This window comes from Vitis riparia, chromosome 7 (genome assembly GCF_004353265.1).
Source record: "Vitis riparia cultivar Riparia Gloire de Montpellier isolate 1030 chromosome 7, EGFV_Vit.rip_1.0, whole genome shotgun sequence".
Taxonomy (NCBI): domain Eukaryota; kingdom Viridiplantae; phylum Streptophyta; class Magnoliopsida; order Vitales; family Vitaceae; genus Vitis; species Vitis riparia.
This window is the reverse complement of record NC_048437.1, coordinates 1,216,556-1,241,023: the sequence shown is the minus strand read 5'-3', so window position 1 is coordinate 1,241,023 and position 24,468 is coordinate 1,216,556. Positions and strand designations below refer to the sequence as shown.

At 34.5% G+C, this 24,468-nt stretch overlaps 1 protein-coding gene across 1 annotated transcript in view; it reads left to right on the top strand.

Annotated features, from left to right (window-relative positions):
• The first annotated feature begins 2,299 nt into the window (after positions 1–2,299).
• LOC117918530 (translation factor GUF1 homolog, chloroplastic) overlaps positions 2,300–24,468 on the top strand; it is a 28,325-nt gene continuing 6,156 nt past the window's right edge. Inside the window, exons 1-17 of the mRNA XM_034835251.1 lie at positions 2,300–2,622; positions 5,512–5,688; positions 11,639–11,725; positions 11,828–11,884; positions 12,254–12,319; positions 13,755–13,817; positions 15,526–15,570; positions 15,696–15,796; positions 16,775–16,871; positions 17,160–17,231; positions 18,235–18,389; positions 18,476–18,533; positions 20,825–20,905; positions 21,029–21,115; positions 23,385–23,456; positions 23,582–23,716; positions 23,852–23,925. Coding sequence (XP_034691142.1) covers positions 2,386–2,622; positions 5,512–5,688; positions 11,639–11,725; positions 11,828–11,884; positions 12,254–12,319; positions 13,755–13,817; positions 15,526–15,570; positions 15,696–15,796; positions 16,775–16,871; positions 17,160–17,231; positions 18,235–18,389; positions 18,476–18,533; positions 20,825–20,905; positions 21,029–21,115; positions 23,385–23,456; positions 23,582–23,716; positions 23,852–23,925 — 1,664 coding nt within the window. The 5' untranslated portion in view covers positions 2,300–2,385. The remainder of the gene's footprint in view (positions 2,623–5,511; positions 5,689–11,638; positions 11,726–11,827; positions 11,885–12,253; positions 12,320–13,754; positions 13,818–15,525; positions 15,571–15,695; positions 15,797–16,774; positions 16,872–17,159; positions 17,232–18,234; positions 18,390–18,475; positions 18,534–20,824; positions 20,906–21,028; positions 21,116–23,384; positions 23,457–23,581; positions 23,717–23,851; positions 23,926–24,468) is intronic.

Below are 24,468 nucleotides of genomic sequence, written 5' to 3'. Positions count from 1 at the left end.
ATGTAGTTTCAATTTCAATTAAGTTTTGAGAAGTTGGACATCACTACGCATCTAAGTCAAACCAATTTATATGAGTGAAAATTTTAGCACTTAAGCCACATTAAGTGTTGAAAGTACAACACTGTGCAATGTCAAGATTATGGCTTGCCTACATAGATGTTAAATGTAGTTCTAATTTCAATTAAGTTTTGAGAAGTTGGACATCACTACACATCTAAGTCAAACAAATCCGCATGAGTGAAGACCTTAATACTTAAATTGCATTAAGTGTCAAAAGTACAACATCACACAACATCAACATCAAGGTTATGACTTGCCTACATAAGTGTTAAGTGTAATTCCATTTTTTAATTAAATTTTGAGAAGTTGGACAACACTACGCATCCAAGTCAAACCAATTCACATGAATGAAGACCTTAGCACTTAAGTTGCATTAAGTGTCAAAATTACAACACCACGTAGTGTCAAAGTCATGATTTGTTTGCTTAAGTGTTAAATATAATTTCAATTTTAATTAAATGTTATAACTTGAACACCACTATGTATTCAAGCCAACCAATCTACACAGGTAAAGACTTTAGCACATAAGTGCCAAAAATACAACACCACTCTACGTTAGGGCTATAACTTGATCACATGAGGGTCAAACTTTAAATATTCATATTTTTTTTATTTTAGATATTTAAAGAAGAAAAAAATTCCTCCTCAAGTGTTAAGGTGATTTAAAAAAAAAAATTACCTAAAAACAAATTCATCTCTACAAATGATGAAGGTCGACACACATTTAAGAAAGATGAGTGTCCTTAAAAAAAAAAAAAAAAAAAAAAAAAAAAACTTACAAGGTTGAAGAATCCAAAAATTGAAAGGATTCTCTAAGAGAGTTCAAGTTGGGTTTCTCAAATTCTTGTCCTCTTTATATATATATAACAAGGAGGATAAATTGAAAGAAAAAAGGCCTACAAAAAGGGGAAGGTGGATATTCAAATTATAAACTTTCCTGTAATGCAAAATCTTCCTTTGATAGGAAGTGGAAAGATGAGAAGACAACAAAATAGTATTCTAAAAGGGTGGAAAGAGATATTTAAAAATATGAAACTTCCTATTAAAACATTTCTTTGGAAAGAATTTCAAAGAAAAATGAAGGGTAACTTCAAAGTCCATCTCGTATACATTACAAGGCATGTACGTGATACGTTTTGAGGTGGAGGCATTTATAGACATAAATTTTTTTAGTGAAATAAATTATCGCTAAATTGATCTTAAAAAAAATGCGGTTCCCCAATTCGACAAAATTCAGGATTGACAAGTGATATGTCATACACACATTTGACATGTGACATATATTAAAAGGTGACATGTGGTGAAATTTGGAATACTATAAAATTTAGTATTTCAAATAAAATTAAAATTTTCAATTATTGTCAAAGGATAATTAAAAAATAAGTAAATATTCTTCTGTTGACAAATTCTTAAAGGAAACAAATATTAAGTAAAAAGAGAATAAAGAATAAATAAAAAAATTTCTTATTGACAAATTTCCTTTATGAAGAAGAAAAGTTGCTAAAATAAAGCAACTAAATCTTGGGGAATTCCAAAATTTAATTCCCTAATTTCACCTATAAATAGAGGTGACTTCGAAGAGACTTTTGGAGGATTGGTAAAAACGACTTCACATGGGAAACAAAACTTCACAAATAAGAAAAAACTTTACAAAATCTCCTTACAAGTTTAATAAATCATATAAGAACTATACATATGTTCTTCACATTTCAATCTACACATGCGATCTTCATCGTTCAACGAGTTCATTCGAAAACAAACCACTTATAATTATCGATTGATCTCTAAAATCAATTAAATGGTCCCATCATCATTTTCCAAATTGTGATCAAAATGAAAGAATTAGAAAAATATGTTCTCTTGTAAAAAAATATTACCACAAAGATTGTACCCATAATTTATCAATTTTAATAAAATATTTTATTTCACATATTTTTTCGTATTGTTTTGCTTATATTGCAAGACTTTTGCGAAATTTGTGCATACAAAAACATTAAACTCGATCACGAGTCGTAACTTCTACTTCTCCTCTTCTAATGTTAAACACTAATTCGTTACGAGCTTCAGTTAAAGGCATCTTGTTCAAAGCTCGAGCTAACCGGAGCCCAATAGTTAAGACCACTTGAGCTCAGATCGGCCCGGATCCGAAACCGAACCCGAACCCGAACCCGAAAACAAAATTTTCCCCATTTCACGATTCAAATGACAAACCTCCACACTGATTTTGTGGCTAAAAACCGCCACACCACACAAGGCAATTAGCAAGTAGCAACTACTACTGGTGAATAGTGATAACAATTAACAAGCGGCCGAAGCTCTCCGGCCATGGCCGCCAAAATCAATTCACTCGCAGCTCTCGTATCTCTCCAAGCTTCACACCATCACCACCACTCCACGCCCTTCTATTTTTCTCCATTTTCTCCACATCTCTCCACCACCCTCACCTCCCGCCGGCGCTCTCTGAGGTCCGCCGTCGTTGCGCAGTCCACCGCCGGAACCCAGTCCAAGGCCCCCTCCGATGTCGATTTAGCCGCCGTTTCTGGTCAAGATCGTCTCTTGAAGGTTTCTTTTTCTTTCTTTTTTTTTTTTTTTTAATTTTTTTTATTGTTTTAATTTAATTTGTTGTTGTGGTGATGGTGATGATTTTGAGATGTGTTTGGTTGGTGAGAAAGTGTGGAAAAAGAGAAGAAATTGGAAGATTGAATTTTGAGGTTTTGGCTTTGGCGGCCTTAAAGGACTTTCGAGTTCTTTGATATTTTCGTAATGTTTTGAATTGTTTTTTGTTTTGGGTTTTCCTTTTGTTGTCTCAATTTGTTTTTGTTGTGCTGATGATTTTGGGATGGTGGTTGGCGAGAAAGTGTCGTAAAAGAGAAGATATAGGAAGTTTGAATCTTAGAGATTTTTTGGGTATTTCGAGTAATTTGTTGGGGAAAAGTTACTTTAATGTGGTAGCTTCTAGGCCATGCGAGAACACATTGCCACAATTATAATTTCCATTTTTGATTTCAAAGATAGAAGGAATCAAAATGTTAAAAATAAAACATGTTTAGAAAGTAATTTTTAGACAATATTCAAATACTATCTTTTAGTTTTTTGAAAAATACAAACACTTATTTAATTGAAAACATTTAAAGCTAGTACAACATCTCTGAAGAGTCTTTTGTTAGTGTTTGGGCACATTTATGGGCTCAAGGTCAATCTTGACAAGAGTAGTATTTATGACATCAATCTTGATCAGACTCATCTTTTAAGATTGGCTGTGATGCTTGATTGTAAGGTGTCCAGATGGCCTATTCTCTATCTGGGTCTCCCTTTGGGCGGAAACCCTAAGGCGTGTGGCTTTTGGGATCCAGTGATTGAGAGAATCTCAAGTAGATTAGATGGGTGGCAAAAGACCTACTTATCCTTCGGGGGGAGGATAACTCTTATCCAATCTTGCCTTACCCATTTGCCATGTTACTTCCTTTCCTTATTTAAGATTCCCGCTTCAGTGGTTGCAAAAATCGAGAGGTTGCAAAGGGATTTTTTATGGTTAGGGGTTGGGGAAGGCAAAAGGGATCATTTAGTGAGGTGGGATGTTGTGTGCAAACCGAAGACAATAGGGGGTTTGGGTTTTGGGAATATTTCTTGGAGGAATCTCGCTCTTCTAGGGAAATGGTTATGGAGGTATCCTAGAGAGGGTTCAACTCTTTGGCATCAGGTCATTTTAAGCATTTATGGTTCACACTCTAATGGTTGGGATGCTAACACTTTAGTCAGATGGTCACATCGCTGTCCTTGGAAGGCTATTGCACAAGTCTTTCAGGGGTTTTCCTTGTTTACTCGGTATGTGGTAGGAAACGGGGAAAGAATTCGGTTCTAGGAAGATTTGTGGTGGGGGGACCAACCTTTGGGAACCCAATATCCAAGATTATTTAGAGTAGTCGTGGATAAAAACATTTCTATTTCTTCAGTTCTCGGTTCATCTCGTCCTTTCTCTTGGAATTTGAATTTCCGCCGTAACCTGTCAGATTCTGAGATTGAGGACTTAGAAGGCCTCATGTGGTCTCTTGATGATTTGTATCTATCTCCTTCGGTCCCAGATGCCAGAGTATAGCCATTATCCTCTTCAGGGCTTTTTTAGTCAAATCCTTTTTTCTAGCATTATCTCAATCTTCTGGATCTCCTCAAGACTTTCCTTCAAAGTTCGTTTGGAATTCTCAAGTTCCTTTCAAAGTGAAGTCCTTTGTCTGGTTAGTGGCACACAAGAAGGTGAATACTAATGACATGTTACAAGTGAGAAGACCCTACAAAGCCCTTAGTCCTGATATTTGTATTCTGTGCATGGAGCATGGGGAATCAGCAGATCATCTTTTTCTTCATTGTTCCTTGACGATTGGGTTGTGGCACAGGTTATTTCAGTTAGCTAAGATGGATTGGGTTCCCCCAAGGAGCATATATGACATGATGTCCATCAAATTTAAAGGCTTCGGTAATTCTAAAAGAGGGATAGTTCTGTGGCAAGCTGCGAACATCGCTCTAATTCGGGTTGTGTGGTGGGAAAGAAACGCAAGGATTTTCGAGGATAAAGCAAGGAATTCAGAGTTCCTTTGGGACTCTATTGTTTTCCTTGCTTCCCTTTGGGCTTTCTGTTCTAAGGCATTTAAGGGGACTCCCCTTAATATGATTCAACTGGATTGGATAGCGGTGTGTACTCCATAAGGATTGGTCCTTAGTGGGAGTTCGTTTGTTTTATGTGTATTTTCCTGTAACTTAGTTGTCTTTGGTGGGAGGATTTCTCATCCTTCTTCTTGTACTTCTTTTTTCTATCAATATATCTTTATGTCGTTTCCAATAAAAAAAATCATCTCTGAAAAATTTATTTCCATTTTTTGTTACTGAACAAGCCCTTAGTTATTTACTGGGTTAAGGAAAAATTATTCTAATGGCCAAATGCTGATTTTAAATATGGATAAGAATCACAATGTTGAATTTGTGGTGAAAAGAATTGTAAGGTTGAAATTATGGTTATTCACTACTGTGTTTTTGCTGATGCTCAGATTAATACGACATTTCAATTATCTTAGAAGAAACTGAAAAAAAAAAAAATTGAAGAGAAAATTAAATTGTAGCTTTTCTCTGTCCTTTTTATTGGCAACCAAACAGCATGTCAGGCTTAATACTGTAATGATTATACTAGTGCTATATTGGTGCTTTTAAGGAAAAATTTTACTTGAAGATAAATTTATGTGTAGGAAATACTTTAGGAAAATATTATATTTTCAATGAGAGAGATTGACAAGGTCACACCCCACCATGAGAGGATAAGCTCTAGTTCTATTTGATCAATTGGGTGCCTTGCATGAATAACTGGGACTTTACACTTTACTGGCAAAATTATTGATGGTGTTAAGGTTTTGTTTTTTGACATGGGAATCTTACTGAATGCTATTTTTGTTGTTTAAAATGCAGGTTCCAATATCAAATATCAGGAATTTCTGCATAATTGCTCATATTGATCATGGGAAATCAACTTTAGCAGATAAGTTGCTGCAAATGACGGGTACGGTACAGAAGCGGGAAATGAAGGAGCAGTTTCTTGATAACATGGATCTAGAGCGTGAAAGAGGAATCACAATCAAACTACAGGTTCATATTTTTTGTATTCTTTATAGGTGTTTTGTTGGTTTTATTGTTGTATCTGGATTTCATTTAGGGACATAGTTCGATGTATTGGCTGACACTAGCATATCTTGGACAAGTTTTATCAGTCTTCACCTAGTCGTATTTGTCTCGGCCATGGCCTCATTGTTGTGATGAGTCTCAGCCTTGACTCGGATATAAACCTATTTTCTTGGCCAACTCATGAGATGATTCTAAGTCACAACACTGTGGCTTGGATCTAATGAAACTGGGAGAACAAAATAGAAAACCTTTGCATTTTTCTGAGATTCCCCGCTTCAATTAAGAAACAATTCTCAATTTATGATTGGGAACAAGCAATTCAAAATAATTTATTTTCAAACAATTATTGACTTCTTATTAATCAAATTTCTTTTTCTTATTTTCATTTTTTAGTTTTTTGGAAAATAAAAAATAATTCTAATTTGTCATGCTACTATTCCAATATATTTTGATATACCAATCATAAAAAATTGGTGTTAGGTATAAATTGGGTTTCAAGAGTTTTTAATTCTTAATAATATCATAAACTAATTTGAAGTTCCAAATGCTTGCTTTCATGACCATTTAAAGAATAATAAGTGAGATTTTTTTAATTAACTTATTAAATCAATCTAATTGTAATTATATTTTCTGAAAATTTCTTTGTTTTTGAAGATTCTTTTGGGTTTTTTTAACCAGTATATTGAGTAGATAACCCAATATTGGTCCAAGATGACGAGTCTGATTTGCCTCTGGCCTTGCCATGTTGGCAACCAGTACCACAACTTTGAACCATGTTTAGGCAAGTTGTGTTGAGAGTGTATGATTAAAGGAAAACTGTGTTGAGAATGAATTTGTTCTTTTAGATTCAATCAAATAATAAATTTCTCTAAATATTGTGAAGAATTACTTAAGGTCTTTCCACCAATGGACCTGTCAGGTGGTACAAACTATTTTATCATTTGAAACATCTCAGTTTTGCATCATTTGAACCTTGTCCTTTGCATGGTGAATCATAGTAGTTCCCTTCCTCTCTTCCTCTCTCTCTCTCTCTCTCTCTATTTTATTTTATTTTTTTACAGTTTGATAGGAAAAATCCAAATCTGAATCTGTTATATTATTTGGAGAGGATGAGGCAAGGCTGCAAGCCTACACCATGTAACTGCTGGATGCATGGAGAAATCAAAGAATGATTAAAGGCCAACAAATCCAAGCTTAATATTCTTTCCTTTCTTCTTTCCCAAGTGAAAAACCTCCTTGAAATAGCCAAGGTGTCCTTAGTTAAGTTAAGAAGCCCCCCAAGAGGGACCACAAACTCTGAGCTACTGTGTATTGGATAAGCAAATGATGGCCAATTCTCCAAACTTGGTGCAAAATGCATTTTCTAACAAACAACTTTCCAAGCAAAGAAACCGACTTTAGAATAGGGAGTGATTCAGAAAACCTTCTCTGTGTCTCAGTGGGAACTATAGACTATTCAGGGCCTTGCAATAGGATTTCATGGACCGGCAACCATCTTTAAATTACTTCCACTCTAGCTTTTCGTCCTTGTTTTTTGTCAACGACCACATCTTGGATGGAAGACAAGAATGAGCTTACCTGTTCGAACTCTCAATAGTATAAACTCTTAATGAACCTTGGGCTCTAATGGCCCCACAAACATTGCATTTACCACGATTGCATCTTGATTCATTGCAATGAACAATGTATCAGGAAAATGATCTAAGAGAGGTTTCATTTCTCCAAATATCATATCAAAACTTAGTTCTTTGCTGTAATGCAGGTTAAAGGAGAAAAATTCCACCCAATTCTAATTGCTTTCCTGAAACTGGAAATATCACCTCCCTCCCCACCCTTGCACATAGGCCTCCAATTTTCTCACCAAACTTCCCCATAATGATCTTCCTTAACAACTCCTCTCCATTCAAAATGAAGCTCCATAGCCACTTACCCAGCAATGCCTCATTAAGAACCAATAAACTCTGGATCTCCAGGCGTTCTTTCTCCATATTAGAGCTTAGAGTTACCCTATCTACCAGGTGCAATTTCCTTTCAGGATTTCTAGTTACCCAAAATATCTCTTTGAATCTTCTCTAAACTGGTTTAGACAGATAGCGGTATCATAATGGAGGACATGAAGTATAATGGTAGGCAGTAGGCTAGACAGGGCATTCTTGGTTAGCTTAAGTCATTCCCCCATTTGTCTTTCCCAAGAAGCAATCCTTTGTGGAAAGTGTTCCCTTACTGAATCCCATACAAGTTTTGCTTTAGAGGATACACCCAATGGTATCTCTAGATAGGTTGATGGAACTAAACCACTCTTCACTGAGTTCTGAAACCAAAACTTCCACTTGCAGGGAGATTTCACTTTTCCCCATAGTAAGTCTCAAAGTAGAATTTGCTTCAAGGCATAGGATATTCATCTCAGGTACACAAGTTGTTCATTCTTTGCATCATACAACATTAAGGTTTCATCAGAAAGCAACAAACATGCAATTTCCAGTCCCTTACTTGCTTTTCCTTTACCCTAAAGCCCTGCATGTGACCTTCCTTCATCACCTTCAGAATAAAACAACTCATGATCTGACACTAAAATTAAAGGATAAGATGAGACTGGACCCCCTGCTTAATACCATGTAAACTCTAAAAGAAGCTAGATGGTGACTCATTAGCTAGTAAAAATATACTGACATTAGAAATGAAAAACTTAATCTGCCCAACCCATTTCTCTTTTTTTGATAGACACCAGAAATGACATGTAGTATAAGTTGCCTAGCAAGTTCTAGTTCAATCAATCCTTTTCCACTTAAAAACTATCTTTTCCAACAATAAAATTAAAAATTCCCAATTTACGTGGTTATAAACTTTTGCAATATTTAAGGTTACAAGCAAACCTAACAAGTGAACCATTCAATGCAAAATCAATTGCTTCATTAGTAATCAGAACAAGACTGAGAATTTGCTTACCATCCATAAATGCATTTCTGGAACTTGATCAAGTTTCCTGACCACCTTCCTAAAGCGTATTAACTAGAACCATGGCCAACAGCTTAAACAAACTACTGATTGGACTTATTGGCCCGAAAGCCTTCGATGTCCTTGGCACTACCTTTTTGATATGGGAAGGTGTTCTTGACATTTTTTGGGTCCTATTGTAGCTTTATCTCGAGTCCTATACTATTCAAAGTATAATTGTTGATAGTTTTGGTATTCGGAAAGAAAATTCAAGTTACTCTAGCTGGAACATAGCAAGTCATTTTAGCAATTCTAATTATGCTACTGTAGTAAGTTACTGTCTTCACTATTATTACTTGATGCTACTTGTAGCAAAGAATGAGGGATTTGGTCTTTTGATGGTTGGAGTTTGTTTGATTCCACGCTAGGATCAATTGCCTTTTATCATTATAAACATGTAATTCATTAATTGAATTAGAATTTACTAGGAAGGTTGAATTCACTTTAAGCATAGAAAAGAACAAGGATGAGGGGACACCCCCTTGTAAAACATAAGTCCACAAGGGCACGATGATAACATTTAGGCTTGAGGCTCCATGTTTGTCCAATAGATTATCTAGGCTGCATGTTGGCCAACTGATCCAAACGTAGTTGGCTGATCTAGGTATCCAAGTAAAAGAGTAGTATGCATATTTAAGCATCTAGTTTCCATGGACCTCTCTTCCCTTAAGGCTTGCAAAAGATAACATTGCGAGTCTCCTTCCACTACTAGATTGTTAAGTCCAAAAAATATTTCCTGGATCAAGCCTTCTGACAAGGCTAAGATTCCATTCTGAATGGCTACAGAGCCCCACTAACTTGGAAAAGGCTGTCATTGTACTGACTTAATTATTTACTAATACACCCTGGTCTCCAATCTCCTGATTTACGAAGGAATAACCATGGAAGTTTAACTTAAGGCAACCAAAAGAAAAGCCCCATGTCTCCTGATAGAGCCACATGCTTTTTTTTTTCTTGGTCTAGCATTATCAGATTCACATGAGTACTCAGAAATTCCTTTGAAACAAAAACCAAAGAGGTAAGGAGGTTGGAGATAGTGTTCCACAAAAACTCTGAATGGAAGCAATCTTCTACACCCAAAATCCCTGAAGACAGTAAGGTTTGAAGTATTGGCTGAGTCGTATCCACCTCAACCAAGTCTGTTATGATACCGATATCCAAGTTTGACTTGGAGATGGGTTGGTGGTCCGACAGAAAAATCGAAGATGACTCATTTTCTAATCCTTTTTATTTATTTATGGAAACATGGTTTAGAGGCTAGATCTCATCCAGGTTTGCCGATAAAATGAATAGAGATGATTGAGGTGCTGGTGGAGTGTGGATTGATTCGCAAGAGAGAAGCAGCCTGGAACTTTAGGAGAAAGGGAAGATGTTTGATTTAGAAATGGCATCTGGATTTTTTGGAGCTAGAAAGGTGGTTTTATTCCACTTAATTGTAGAGAAAGAAAAAATGGGTCTGAAAGAGAAGAAGAGAATGAGAGAGGAAGAAGAAATGGGTAATGGGTTCTTGTGGTTGCCCAATGGGTATTTGGGTATATATACAATGGGTAATGAATATAGTGAGATAAATAGAAATATAGGAATGCAAATATAGTTTATAAGAATTTAACTTAATTACATTTTAGACAAGTTACTTATAACTTTTTTAATACAATTACATGAAGTGTATAAATTAAATTTTGTTAGATAATATATTACTAAAAAAATTATTACTTGTATCAACATTAAATCAAATTTGGATAAACAATTTTAATATTTTTATAATTAATTAAATTTAACATGAAGTTATTAAATAAAGGAGCATTTAGTATTAAAAACTGATTAAGCATACTTTTATAATTATTTAAATAATATTAAATATAATTAAGCTTCAAATTTTATTATATTACCTTTTTTAGTATATTTAATTGTATATATTTTGTGTATTGTCTGATACCAATGTGAGATACTAAGACCAATGTACCTCAGGACCTCAGGGGTCAATGATTGAGACTGCAAATTTGAACCATGGAAGAATGGCAATCAAAGGCCCCCTTGGCAGAGCACCTTCTACTAACATAATCTCCAAAGCCCCTAAAGAAAAACGATCAACAGGCCTGCAACATCTCTAGAAGGAACCTAGGCAACACCAGTTGACTTGAATACCTTGTGCCAAATGCCATGGCAAATGGACAATGAAGAATGATGTTATCCAAGTCTCCTTGCTTTCTATAAAATGGGTTTTAACCATCTTTTAAGTGAGTGAATACTGAACTGAGAATTTGCTGCCTTTTTTAGAAGGCATGAGTGCCTAGATCTCTCTCTCTCCCTCCCTCTATAGAATCCTCTTTTTTCTCTTCTTTTTAGTCCTTTTCTTTTGTTTTTAATTTATTGGGATTCTACATTATTTTGCTGCTTTACACAAAGACCCCAAACTAAGCCATCAAAACAGGCCTTCCTCTTTTAATTTATTGGGTTACTCTTAAACCCAGATGCAAAAGACCCAAAATCTAGTTCCTAATTATAGTTTTGGACTTGAAAGATCCTGCTTCGATGAGACCCATGTACTAGCTTTGGTGGGAGTTTACTTCATTCTATAGAAGAAGTATTCATATAATTTCTGAACTATCGATGGCTGTAGAATTATCCATTCTCATTCTCTTGTTCTTCCACTTATGTTCTTCATTTTCTTGTTCCTGCACCTTTCCTTAGTGTATCAACTTGGTTTATCTCAGAAACCAACTATCTGATTTTAACCTTTTGTGTTTAGTTCTATGAACTGTATCTATCATTATCACCAACACTTTTCCCATATCAAAGAGCTTCTTGATTGGCTTGAGGCCTACAAGCACACTAAGTCTTCCACAGAGGGTTTCTTCTCTGATCGGCCTCTGGCTATTACATCCATAAGTTTGATTTTTCTTAATGTTCTTTATTGCAGGCAGCTCGAATGCGTTATGTATTTGAAAATGAACCATATTGCCTGAATCTAATTGATACTCCAGGGCATGTGGACTTCTCCTATGAGGTATTTAAATCTAGCATATTAGATAATTAATATTTGGTGCTTGTTTATTTCTTAATGTGATGATGAATATGAGTATATCCACTTTTTTACCACTATATCTAGGTTTCTCGTTCTCTCGCTGCATGTGAAGGTGCTCTCCTGGTTGTAGATGCTTCTCAGGTGATTTTTTCTCACTGGATATGTTCTTGTTTAATCATTGTTTTCCCCCCTGGATATGTTCCTTGTTTAATCATTGTTTCCATTTATCATGTTCCTACTTTTCTCTTAGTTTGATTATTGTCTTTCTATAGATATCATTTTACTTTTCTTTTGATAGGCAGTATCCTTTAACAATTTTGGAGACCATACTTTGAAAGGAGCCTTGTTTTTTGTAAAAGAACAATGATGTTACTACTACTCTTGTTACCTATCAAAAAAAAAAAAAAATGATATTACTATTACTGTTGTTATTATTACTATTATTGTTGTAACTGAGTTTTTTTGTAAAATTATTCTTTTTATATTGAAAGTATGACTATGATATTGTAGGGAGTGGAAGCTCAAACACTAGCTAATGTTTACCTGGCCCTGGAGAACAACTTAGAAATCATCCCAGTAAGTTGGCCACAGTGATGTGTCTTTTTGTTTATTTTACTTACTACCCACTGAATAATGGTAACAGTTACTTTCAAAATACTCAAATGCTTCAGATGCACCTTCATCTTGACTGATTGTAGGAATGACAAATCATAGGCATGTTTAAAAATTTCTACCTGAAGGTACTTTTTTCCTTCCTTCCAAAAATATAATACTATGAGAAATATTTATTGGAACTCATGGAGAAGGGGCTATATTTTTGTGAAATGTTTGAAATGCTTAATGTGGACAAAAACTATTTAGATGTATAAGGTATGATTAAATAAAGATAACAGAATAATTCCATCATACACTCACCCACTTGGTGGCTGAGATTGTGATGGTGAATTGAAGAATTTTTATGCACAAAAGTCTGAGGAAGCTTTGCCTATCATGAGAAAAAAAGGTGTGAGGAAACTCCATGAACTTCATTCAGAACCATCTTGCTTTTTTTCTTTTCAATAAAGATAAGTTTGAAAATGATGGAAGTAAATAGTAATACAATGAAAAATCTCCCATATGGAATCAAAGTTTATATCAGTTTTCATTATTGAATTTTCTTTCAAGTTTTTGAATATGACACAATCATGGGTGTATATGGTGATAGAGCTGAAATTAATTTGAATTTCATATCAGAGTAGTCTTATGTGAAGGTTCTAGATTGAGGCCTCATCTTTTTCTGTTGGTGATGAATAGACTAACTAGGTTGTTCCAGAAAAGGTTATATGCTGTATATTATCTAATGGAGAGCTTTAGTTGATGAGATTAGAGTTGGGTGAAACACTAAAAAGTATGGTGAGATGCTTTAAAATAATAAGGCTTCAGGATTTGCTGTATTACAACTGAATATGCAGGGAGTGATTTTTTTGTAGAAATCACAGTAAAGGTTGTTGGTAAGGAGATAGTCTTCGATTTATTTCATCTTGCTGTTTCTCCATACAGACGATTGCATATCCAGAGGTTCTTTTTAGTGGTTTTAGGGGCGAAAAATTAGGTAGATTCTCTCTCCTCCCTGTTATTCATGTTGAGAGGAGGTTTCCAGCAAGTTAATGGATGTGAAGGAGAATGACTTGATACTAAGTGATGGAACTCTTAATATCACCTTTTTTTTTTCTCATGTAAAAGAATGTGAGCTCATTCTTCCTCAACATATTTACTGAGAGTACCTTTAAATAACTTCAGTGTTATTGCTGTTGTGGAACTTGTCACACAGATTTCTAGTTTATAGCATCTCGTTCAAGTGGTTTCATTGTTCCACTTGATCTCTCTTCTAGATATGGTCATCGACCCAGTTGGTCACCCTTTCTCCTTGTTTGAAGTGTACTTTATTGCATCCTATGAAATTGTATAAATTCTTAGAGTTTTGTAATTGTAAAATATTATCACTGATATAGAAAATTGTTATTTGTCACAGGTTTTGAACAAAATAGATCTTCCAGGTGCTGAACCAGTTCGTGTTTCTCAGGAGATTGAAGAGGTTGGTGAACAAAAAGGGATTACATTACCTATCAAAAAAAAAAAAGGGATTACGTTCATTAGATGGGTATTTTGGTTTTACTTGATGACATGTATGGTAGGAGAACTATTTAAATTGTATAGGCTGCGCCTCTTTGAAACTTTTCCTTTAGTATCAATCTATACTGAAAAATACATTCAGCATTGCAAAATCTTGCTCTTTGAAATTCTTTTTCATTTTACATGTTTATTTATTTTCAGATGGATAAGAATTGCTACATTTTTCTTACACTAGGACTATTGTTGCCTTTTTCTGGGTATAGATAGGCATTTCTGTACTTCCTTATGGTTGTTGAAAAGAGAAGACGACAAAACAAAAAACGGAAGACTGATTTCTTGAAGATTTCAAAGAATGGAAAGGGTTTTTGTGTGACCATGTTCTTCAGCCAGAAGTCTGCCTGGGTTTGTTAATTGTCTCAATGAAGCTAATGAAGGGAAAAAAAGCTACACTTTTGGGTACCAGCAACCCTGCAATGATTAGTGAGGTAGGTTTCTTTGCTTATTGGATATTAGGGTAAGTTGAAGAAAGAGATTTCCTATTATTCTAGATAAGGTTCTAGTTTTCTGGCTCGAAAAGGTCATCCCTGCTCAGCGAAAACTTTATCCCCTCTTGTTCAGCCTCAGCAGCAACCTTTCTCCTTTGCCACAACCTTCTAATACTCCAAGACTTCAAGAGGATCCCCATCTAGGATTTCGTCCCTTGTTGCCTTGCATTGAAGAGAAGTCTGCATTCTAACTTCTTACAGTTCTCCTGTCTATGTATGTACTGCTTGGGACAGAGTAGTGGTTTTGGACAAAGAATCAGCAAGCAATCTTGGAGTTTTCATCAAAAGTTTATTCAAAAAGCTCTCTAACATGGGCCAATGGTTGTGGGGCAGGTGGCACAGGCAGATTAGAGGGTGTTTATTGAATGTCAATTATTTAAGTCTTATATATTGGGTGCTAAAGGTTTGATTGGGCTTCTAGGGATAACTTTCTTCTTCTTTGTGGTGGATCCTTAGTTGGATGATCTTTAGGACCAAGAATCTAGGATTACTCGAAGGTTTTCAGGTGGGTAGTGAGAGATTATTGTTTCACACCGTGAGTTTGCATGTGATACTGTTTTCTTATCTTCTAGTGAGGAATTCAATGTCTCCAACTTTGTGGTAATCCTTATTTAAGATTATTTCATGGCATAGGATTAATCTCTATAAGAGTGCCTTTCCTAGTAACCAAGTCATCAAATAAAGCCATGCTTCAAAAATTCAAAGCAGCAGTGTAAACCATGGATGGAGTGACGGGTTCCACTAGCCAGAGTTGGGTATCAAATTAATTATAACCCAAATTTTAGGAAGGGAAACTACTCTATAGGATATATTGCGCAGGAATATATTTGACAGTAGTGAATCATGCCCCTGCTGAGTAAACTCTAGTTGTCTTATTAATACATTCCGGAGTAAATTATGTATGCACTCTTAAATAATTAAACTGATATTCTTGACAAATTGCATCTTCCTAATTTTTTTCTGTATGTGATGCTTGCATATATCATCATTCCACTTTGTCTATGAAAAGAAATATATCATTATTCCACTTCATTATTGCACTTCTCTGAAGAACACGTATAGAAAATCCTTTTAGCACTGCTAGAATTTTAAACTAGTCCTCAGTTTGCACATGTTTCTATGCAGGTTGTTGGGTTAGATTGTAGCGATGCAATACACTGCTCTGCCAAGGTTAGTTCTATATTGAGTTTATGATTTATATGCACAGATAGTGTCCTTGAGTGAAGAATTTAGTTATTTGATATGATTATATCCTAAATATTATGATTTTCTTTGGCCTTCTTTTTCTTTTGTAGGAAGGAATAGGTATAACTGAAATTTTGAATGCAATTGTTAAACGGATTCCCCCACCCTGTGATACTGCAGAAAGACCTTTGAGGGCTTTAATATTTGATAGGTATCTGACTCACACATCATGGTTGAACTTCTCAACATTCATGAACTCAAGTTCAATTATGTTCTAATGGTCTGTCACTTGTCCTGTATAATGCATGGTCTCTCTTCCCTCATTATTGAATGAAAGTTTAGATCACATTCAATGCTAGTATTCTTACATAATGAATAAACAAATGCATATCATACATGCCAGTTAATTATGTTATAATCTTAGTGATTTTATTGAACATGCAAGCTAATGAGTTTGCTAGCTTACATGACAAATTTTTTTATAGATGCACATTTTCCAAATAGAAATTGACTACCATATACTTCTTATGGTGATACAAAAGGTTGTGTAAAGGTTGAACTTGGAAAAAGGAAGCTGTATAACCTTGGCAATTCAGAATCCATTTCTAAAAGTCATGCCTTGTACATTGCATTTCTGAAATGTCTTCATATTTGAATTGGCTGAAACATATCAATGGAGTGGAACCTTGGATGATGCAGAAATTAATTTTACCTTTTTTGATAGGCGTAAGTCCGAAAGTAAACATAAGCATGAATGTGGCTGCTAAGAAAATAAAGGAACATTTGAAAGACTGAAAGGAGAAGAGGCTTTTTTTCTTGCCTTTTTTATTTGTGTTGGGGGGTGGGGTTTGGTTTGGTTTGGTTTTTTTGGACTGAGATATGCGTAAACAGAGGGATGCTGGTGCAAAATGCTGTGTGTTTTATTGTGCAATTAGATGCTGCTGTTGTCTAAATAACAGCTGATGTAAAAGTTTCAGAAAACATTTATAAAATTATATTTTCACAATGGAAATAATAAACTTTCATATTTTGGCCCAAAATTATAGGGCTTTTTAATGTTGAAAAGAAATTGTTCTATTCAATGCATTCTTCTTTTGTTTTCTCTTTGCTATTTTAATTTCAGCATATAACATATTAGCCTTTGCATTATTTGGGTGTGTATAAATATCATTTCTTCAAACCTTTTCAGTTACTATGATCCATATAGAGGAGTGATCGTATATTTTCGAGTCATTGATGGGACTATAAAGAAAGGTGACAGGATTTATTTTATGGCTAGCAAGAAGGTAAAGTATTTCTTTCAAGTATTATTTGTTTTTTGTCTTCTTTCCCAACTCAATTAAATTACATTGGCAGGCATTATTTTCTCATTGTAGATATTTGCACATAGTTCTATACACCACGTTCCATTTTCCATCAATGTAGTGTTATTCAAATAATTAACTTTGAAGAATTGTTGTGCATATTAAAGTTTTCTTTAGTGGTCTTTATGATCACTGTTTTGGTTTGAAAGATTCTAAATATTCGTGACATCCTTTATGCTAATTTCTTAACTGCTTAATCTTTGATTGCAGGATTATTTTGCTGATGAAATTGGAGTTTTATCTCCCAATCAGTTGCAGGCTGATGAATTATATGCTGGTGAGGTACAATAATACATCTCAAACATTTGGTTCTTTATATGATTTCTTGGTTTCCGCCTTTTTTGCTTCTTGATTGAAGTTTCTCTTATGTTTAGTTTTTGAAGTGAAAAGTTGGTATGCATTTAATGTGGCTGCTTTTTCTGCCAAAAGCTAAGGTGTAGTCTTAGGCACATTTCCTATGAAAAAATAAAATAAAGTTAAAGGGAAATATACACTTTTACAATAGATATGATCAGTTCATGCTACTGATGATCTTGTTGTTTACACATTAATTCGTAGATAACTTTGTTTTTCCACATTAAAGGGATGATTTTTTTTTTCTTTTTTCTTTTTGAAGTAAGTCTTTAATGAGAATAAGATGGGTAAAGTCAATCATATATATGCCTTTGAGGGAAGTTTTCATATAACAATAATACTCTGTATGACTGCTGCATTTTGGAGAATGTTCTCTGCGTTTCATTAGAACCATCCAAAATGCAAGAAATTTGCATGTTTTGCTGGTTGTTTCCAGACATGAAAAAGATTTGATTACATGCAAGATTTAATTTAACACAAATTTTTGTCAAATACATGAAAACATTTTTTTTTTTTAATTTTTAATTATTAATTTTTTCTATTTCTTTATATTTTATATTTGGATTTTATAAAAACAGAGACTATCTACTTAAACCTACACCCTATCCTACCTTGTTGGGCTTAAAATTCCTCACTTTTAGCTTGAGGTGTAAGCCCTCTAGTAAAATTGAGCTGCAACTCTTTGGGGTGCAGACACCTACATACACACATCAGTCTAGTCATGTCTGTAGCATATATATATATATACACTTAATGCATATATGGTATTTGTATAATTATTTATACATCTGAGTAGCTAATTCGTTTAATGTAAACTTGTTATAAGGATTTCTTTCCTAATGTTCTTTACATCCAAATCCTAATCAGTGATCAGTAGCCCCCCCATGACGGCCACCCACAGTCTCCCTCTCAAATTTCTGTACCTTTTCAGGTGGGTTACCTTGCAGCTTCTATAAGATCTGTAGCAGATGCAAGAGTGGGTGACACCATTACTCACTATGGTAGGAAGGCGGAAAACTCCCTGCCTGGATATGAGGAAGCTACTCCAATGGTGTTTTGTGGCTTGTTTCCTGTTGATGCAGACAAGTACTGATTCATACTTACTTTTATTGTCCGTTAAATTTTTATTTTCCTTCTGTGGTGCCATTCATTTATGTTAATTTTGTTGTTAGGTTTCCTGATTTACGTGATGCACTGGAAAAACTTCAACTGAATGATGCTGCATTAAAGGTAAACTAGTACTCAAATCTTCCATGTCACAAGGGCACTTTTCCATTGGGTTTGCCAGTACCTCTATGTCCCATGTCCTATTTGACTCATCACATTTCCTTAGACCCCACTTAGCACACCTATGCGTGTTACTGTTCATTTTGTCCCAAGATTTCTGTTACTGTTTTCAAAGATGTTTGAGTGGTGGACTATTTACCTATCAAAAAAAGAACTGTTAGCATGTGGAAAATGAGCTTAAGAGTTGTTGGAATCCCATATTTTGAAGAGTATCCCCATCCAGGAGGTTGAGCTTTCAGTGCCCTTCATCCTATTGTTGATATAGTGACATCAAGAATAAGTTAATTTGAAGGGTTTATAAGAGGGATTTGGGATCTGAAGTAGCATTGTCCTTGGCTTCCAAAGAGATATGGAGCTCTAAGGTACCCTCCTAGGTGGGTTGCTTCGTTTGGGAGAAGCTATTGGAAAAAATCCAAAAGATAGATCGGCTGATAAGACATGGTTTGGTGTTAGTTAACCTGTGTTTTTGCTAGCATTTGAGGAGTTGGCTGATCATATCTTGATCCATCGTATGTGGGCCTGCTTTTTTGCCCCATTGCATGGTCATAGATGTGATACTTGGTTGACATGGTGGTTTTGTGGGAAATAGTGACATGGAGACCAGGAGAATCACTCCTCTTTGTTTAGTTGGGCCATTTGGAAACAAAGAAATAAAATAAATTTTGAATATTTTAGAGCATCGAAGTTGTGAAACATCTCTTCCTTCAAATATTGTAAATCTTAGTGTTGATGCTTAGAGAGAGCATTAATTTTCTCTTTTCTATGGCTTGGGCTCAATAGTCTAGGTAGTCTAGTTTGTTTTCCTTTATTTGGCCTAGATGTTCCTTGTGTACTTCCTATGTGTTGGGTTTAACTCCTTTTTGCTAAACCCCTTATTTGTATGTGCTCTTAATTTGTCTATTCAAAAGGAAAATGTTAACGATGCTTGAATACACTTTATTTTTTGTTTTTACGGACAAACCCTAGAACTCTTATAAAAGGTAGAGATTTCTCTTATGTTCTTAAAAAATGCTTTTCAAAATTTTAAAATTCAAGTAAAAAAATTCGCTTCTTCAAATTTCAAAATTTTGAAAAGCATTTTTTAAGTACATAAAGTAAGTCCCTACTTTTTGAACAAGAATTCCTGCATTTTATATGAGAGTTTCTATTTTTAAAAATAAGAAACAAGAAATGCATCCAAACACCACCTTTATTATAGGCTTATTATTTATGAATTATATAACTATTGTGGTTTCATTTGATTTAGATGAGTTATAGAATTTAAGAAAAATAAAAAGGTTAAAAATTAATTAACAAATTGCTAAAAGTCCATTTGGATATGCTTTTTGTTTTGAAAAAAAAAAACTTCTATATAAAAGTTGAACATCTTATACAAAAATTTCTATATAAAACTTCAATGTACGTCTCTTGGGATTCTTGTATCTTATATCAAAGTTACTACTATTTTCTGATTTTAAAAACAAAAAACAGGAATTGTATCTAAATAAGCTTTTATGATAGAACAAATTTCAATATATACATGGAGAGCACCATTGGCAACTAGATAAGAGGGTAAGGGTTTTGAATGGGTTTTAATTAGGTTTACATAAAATCAATTAAGATCTAAATTGATTCCCATTCATGCAATATATCCCGACACAGATCAATATGCATAAAATAAATTAGAGATAAAACATATATCCCAATTGGTTAAAAGCCAGGGGACTACCACAGTGCTATTCACTATATGAGTATAGGAATACCAATATATGCTAATTGCAGCCAATTCAAATCTATTCAGTCCATGAGTTAGTATCTTTATGAATCCTTTCTCTTTGCTGTCATGAGTCCATGTTTTGTCATGTATGAATCCCATGTATTTTCAAGTTTCACCAGAGCATTGCCTTCTGACAAGCAATTCCAGAATAATGGTAAGGGCAAGGGTTCTGACGGATTTGCTATTTCTAAGAAGCAAATTAGTTATAAATTCATGCAAGAAAGTTGGTTTTAGGAACGATTGTCTAGATGGCATCTAGTCTGAATGGTCAGTCTTAGTTCATGCCAAAGCAATCCTCAAGACCTAAGCCTCGTCTTTCTTTTGAAAGTACTTCTCCCTCCTTATTTGTGAAGTGCCTTTGGTTCTAGAACATATTTACTATTGTTTGGTTGTAATAAGGGGGTAGTTTTAATGGTATATGCAGATCTTGGTTACTTGCTAAAGAATTGTGCTCCCTTCTTCAATGTCCATTTTGCAGTTTGAGCCTGAGACATCCAGTGCCATGGGCTTTGGCTTTAGGTGTGGGTTCTTGGGTCTTCTCCATATGGAAATCATTCAGGTCCACATGCTTTCAACTGCATCTCTGCTGCTCCTTTAGTAATTTTATTTGATCAGTAATTAATAGATTGCTGACAAATTTCAGGAATCACAACACGTTCTCTGATAAGTTTACATCTTGCAGGAAAGGCTTGAGAGAGAATACAACTTGACCTTAATAACTACTGCTCCAAGTGTTGTATACAGAGTGAACTGTATAAATGGTGATACTGTAATCTCCTCTTAATCCTAAACTCACTGCATTCATTTTATTTTACTTTTTTGCTCTAAGATTGCTGCACTAATATTGAATTTTCATATCTGATTAATGAATAAGTATCAACTTTCACTTGAGTTATCATTACAAAAGGATTCAGTTATTTCATCATTTCATTTTTGAACAAATACACTAATGTTCAGTAGGCTGCTCTGTTTACAAGTAATAAAGTTAGGTAGATTACTTGCATGCAATTAAACACTGTTTCTGAAGAGGAATTACAAAGAGAAAACCATATATATGCTCTAAGTTAAAGTTGCTAAATCATTCTTTTCTTTTTAACCCAAGGACTTGGTTTTGTTTCTCTCAAGTGAAACTACCGAAATTTTAGAAGGGTCATGGAGTGGAATATTTGAATGGAATGGGCATTCTAACAAAGCTTAAATGCCCAAAGTTAGTAACATCTGATGATGCTTCCATACATGAAGATCAAGAGAAATGGATGAACCTGAAATATTAATAACCCTAGTGTAATAATTTTTGGATGAACTCTTTTAAGAGGGAGGGAGGGTCCCCTATAGGCTATAACCTAACCCTTGAAGCCCAAGGCCCCTTACTTCAATTGAATTCCGCAAGCTAAGGCAGCCTGTGAACTTATACTTCAAGCCTATCTGTTCACAGAGATGCCATTTTATCTACCATCTAGCATTATATGTTCATTGTTTAGAAGAGAGATTATTTTTTGAGATGGTTATTTTATTCTGTACTAAATTAAGCTATTCCACATTTGTTTGCTTTTTTTATATTTTATATGAATCATCTACCTTTTGTTTTTTTAATAAAAAACAAATGAATTTCTTGATATGAATTAATAAGTAATGAAGGATGGGAAATCCTTCTAAATCTACAGCTGATCAAACGGAAAATAAAGATGGATATCTCAAAAAGGAAGATTGAAGCAGTCTTACAGCTGAAAGATATAAGAAAAATATATGTAAGCTAGAAGAGGCTACACAACTCAGAGAGGGGGTGAGGGGTTCTGTATTAAAAGATCCCTTATAAATAAACCTGCTGCTTGATCTGCTGCATATATGCTGCATGATCCCTTATAAATAAACCTTCCTTGGCTGAATGATATGCTGCATGATTAGCTAAATGTGAAAGTCCATAAGGAAAGAGCAACCCAAGAGCCCATGAGTCATCTAGTATTTAAGGTTCCTAAAAGAAATGGTGAAGTTCTCTTGCAGTTCATGATCTTCTATTTTTCTTGTGTTGGTGAGGTTCATGTTGAGTTATGAGCAAATGGAGCTCCTAGCTTTCTAGGTAGAAGTATTTCCTTTAAATGTGAATGATTCCATCATTTCTCAATGTTAGAAGTCAACTAGATGCATTCTCTTCATTCCTTATGGGCCAGAACTTTTTTTTTGATAGGCAGATGAAGATTGGAAGGTATTATCAGAGAAAATTTCCTTAAGCTCTGGTCAGTGAATACTTACCCCTTCACTCCTTCCCAACTTTCTAATTTCTAGAAAGTTCCCTTACTCTGGACTTGTATGGTAAAAATTTTGTCCATACTAGAGCTATTTCTTACATTGACAAAATATTTTGGGATTGGTCCCTACATTGAAAATAGCATTGAGTCCTAATACATGGTCGAATTTTGTTAAAGTAGGGCCCTTTGTATCAACTATTATCTGTGATACATGGGCTTTTGTATGCATGTAGGGTATTGGTACAAATCTACGTGTTGGACCCCTTTGATCCCTAGACCTTAGGACACAGTGTTATGGCTAAATAACCTAATTTCATTCTTTTCCCTTATTTTATACCATATGCCAAATTGAAAATTTTATCTAATAATGTTCTATGTGGGTACTACACTCATATGCTTGCAGCAAAAAAAACATATTGCAAGTCTTCAGTATCTTAAAATGAAGTAGAAATATGGTTTTTTTTCTTTATTACACACACTTTATAGGTAGTTGTTGGACACACATCCCCATATCAAAACCTTTTGCACATCTGTATCCTGTGGAGGTACATCACATCCTTTAGAATCTTCTCATAACATATATTATTGCTTTCCTAATTGGTTGATCTTCACTATTTTTTTGTGTTAGATCTTCCATTATTAATTGTTTTTTTTTCCTGATTTAGGTCTATGTCCTTGCTATGAGAAATGATGTTTCTACTTGCATCTATTGAGATAAATCTCCTTTTATTTTTATGTGTGTGTGAATGTCATTGTTGTACTCAATATGGAATCTTATTTTTCTTGAGTTAGGTTGAGTGCTCAAACCCATCCTTACTTCCTGAACCTGGAAAGAGGACATCAATTGAGGAGCCATATGTTAAGGTTGTTGCCTGCATCTATAGATGTCCTCCCATTTAGTCATTTTCTGATATATCCAAATATCTTTATGTTCTTGTTTCAAAGCCTAAAGAAAAAAAGGCTATTTGATTTTAAAACAATATGTACAGATTGAGATGCTCACTCCAAAAGACTATATCGGTCCTCTCATGGAATTGGCTCAAGACCGTAGAGGAGAGTTCAAAGAAATGAAATTTATCACTGAGAATAGAGCATCAATTAGCTATGAATTACCCTTAGCAGAGGTACCTTTTCCTATTCAATCATCCACTTGCTTTGATAAACTGAAATGCAGTTGACTAGTAAATTAATATTGGGTCTCCCTAATTTTTTGGCTGTTGATAGATTGAATTTTCTCTGGTTTTGAAATTCATTCACAGATGGTAGGAGATTTTTTTGATCAGCTGAAGTCCAGAAGTAAAGGTTATGCTAGCATGGAATACTCTTTTCTGGGGTAAATTCTTCTTATGAACTTGTCCTCATTATGCCTAGTTCATTTGTAATAGCTCACATTTCTGTTGTAGGTGAGCCTCAGATATGATTTCCAGTGAAAAAACATATTGTTCAGCTGTGTGGTTGTACTATCACCTGATACTTTTCAAGAACACACTTGATGGGCAAATAGGTTTCCCTATGAAATGATGTAAACATGGTTTTATTTTTCTTTTTATTTATAAGGGCACTTTCTTCAACCAAGACAAAATATCTTACTTTCTGCACAGACTTTTCCTAATAGTATGCATAAAAGTTTGCACTTAATACACTGCTAAATTCGTACATCCTTGAATATTTTATATTCTCCTTGATAACTTGAATCTGTTTAAGTGGCAGAATTTTCTATCAGGATCAAATTTGTTAATGGTTTTCCTTTATGAAACAGAAAGATGTCTTTATTTTATTGGATTTTAAAATATTCTATCAATTTATGCTCCATTTTTTTTTTCTTTTTTCCTTTATTCAAGTTGTGCATTTCAAAATGTTTAGTGTCTCATTTTTG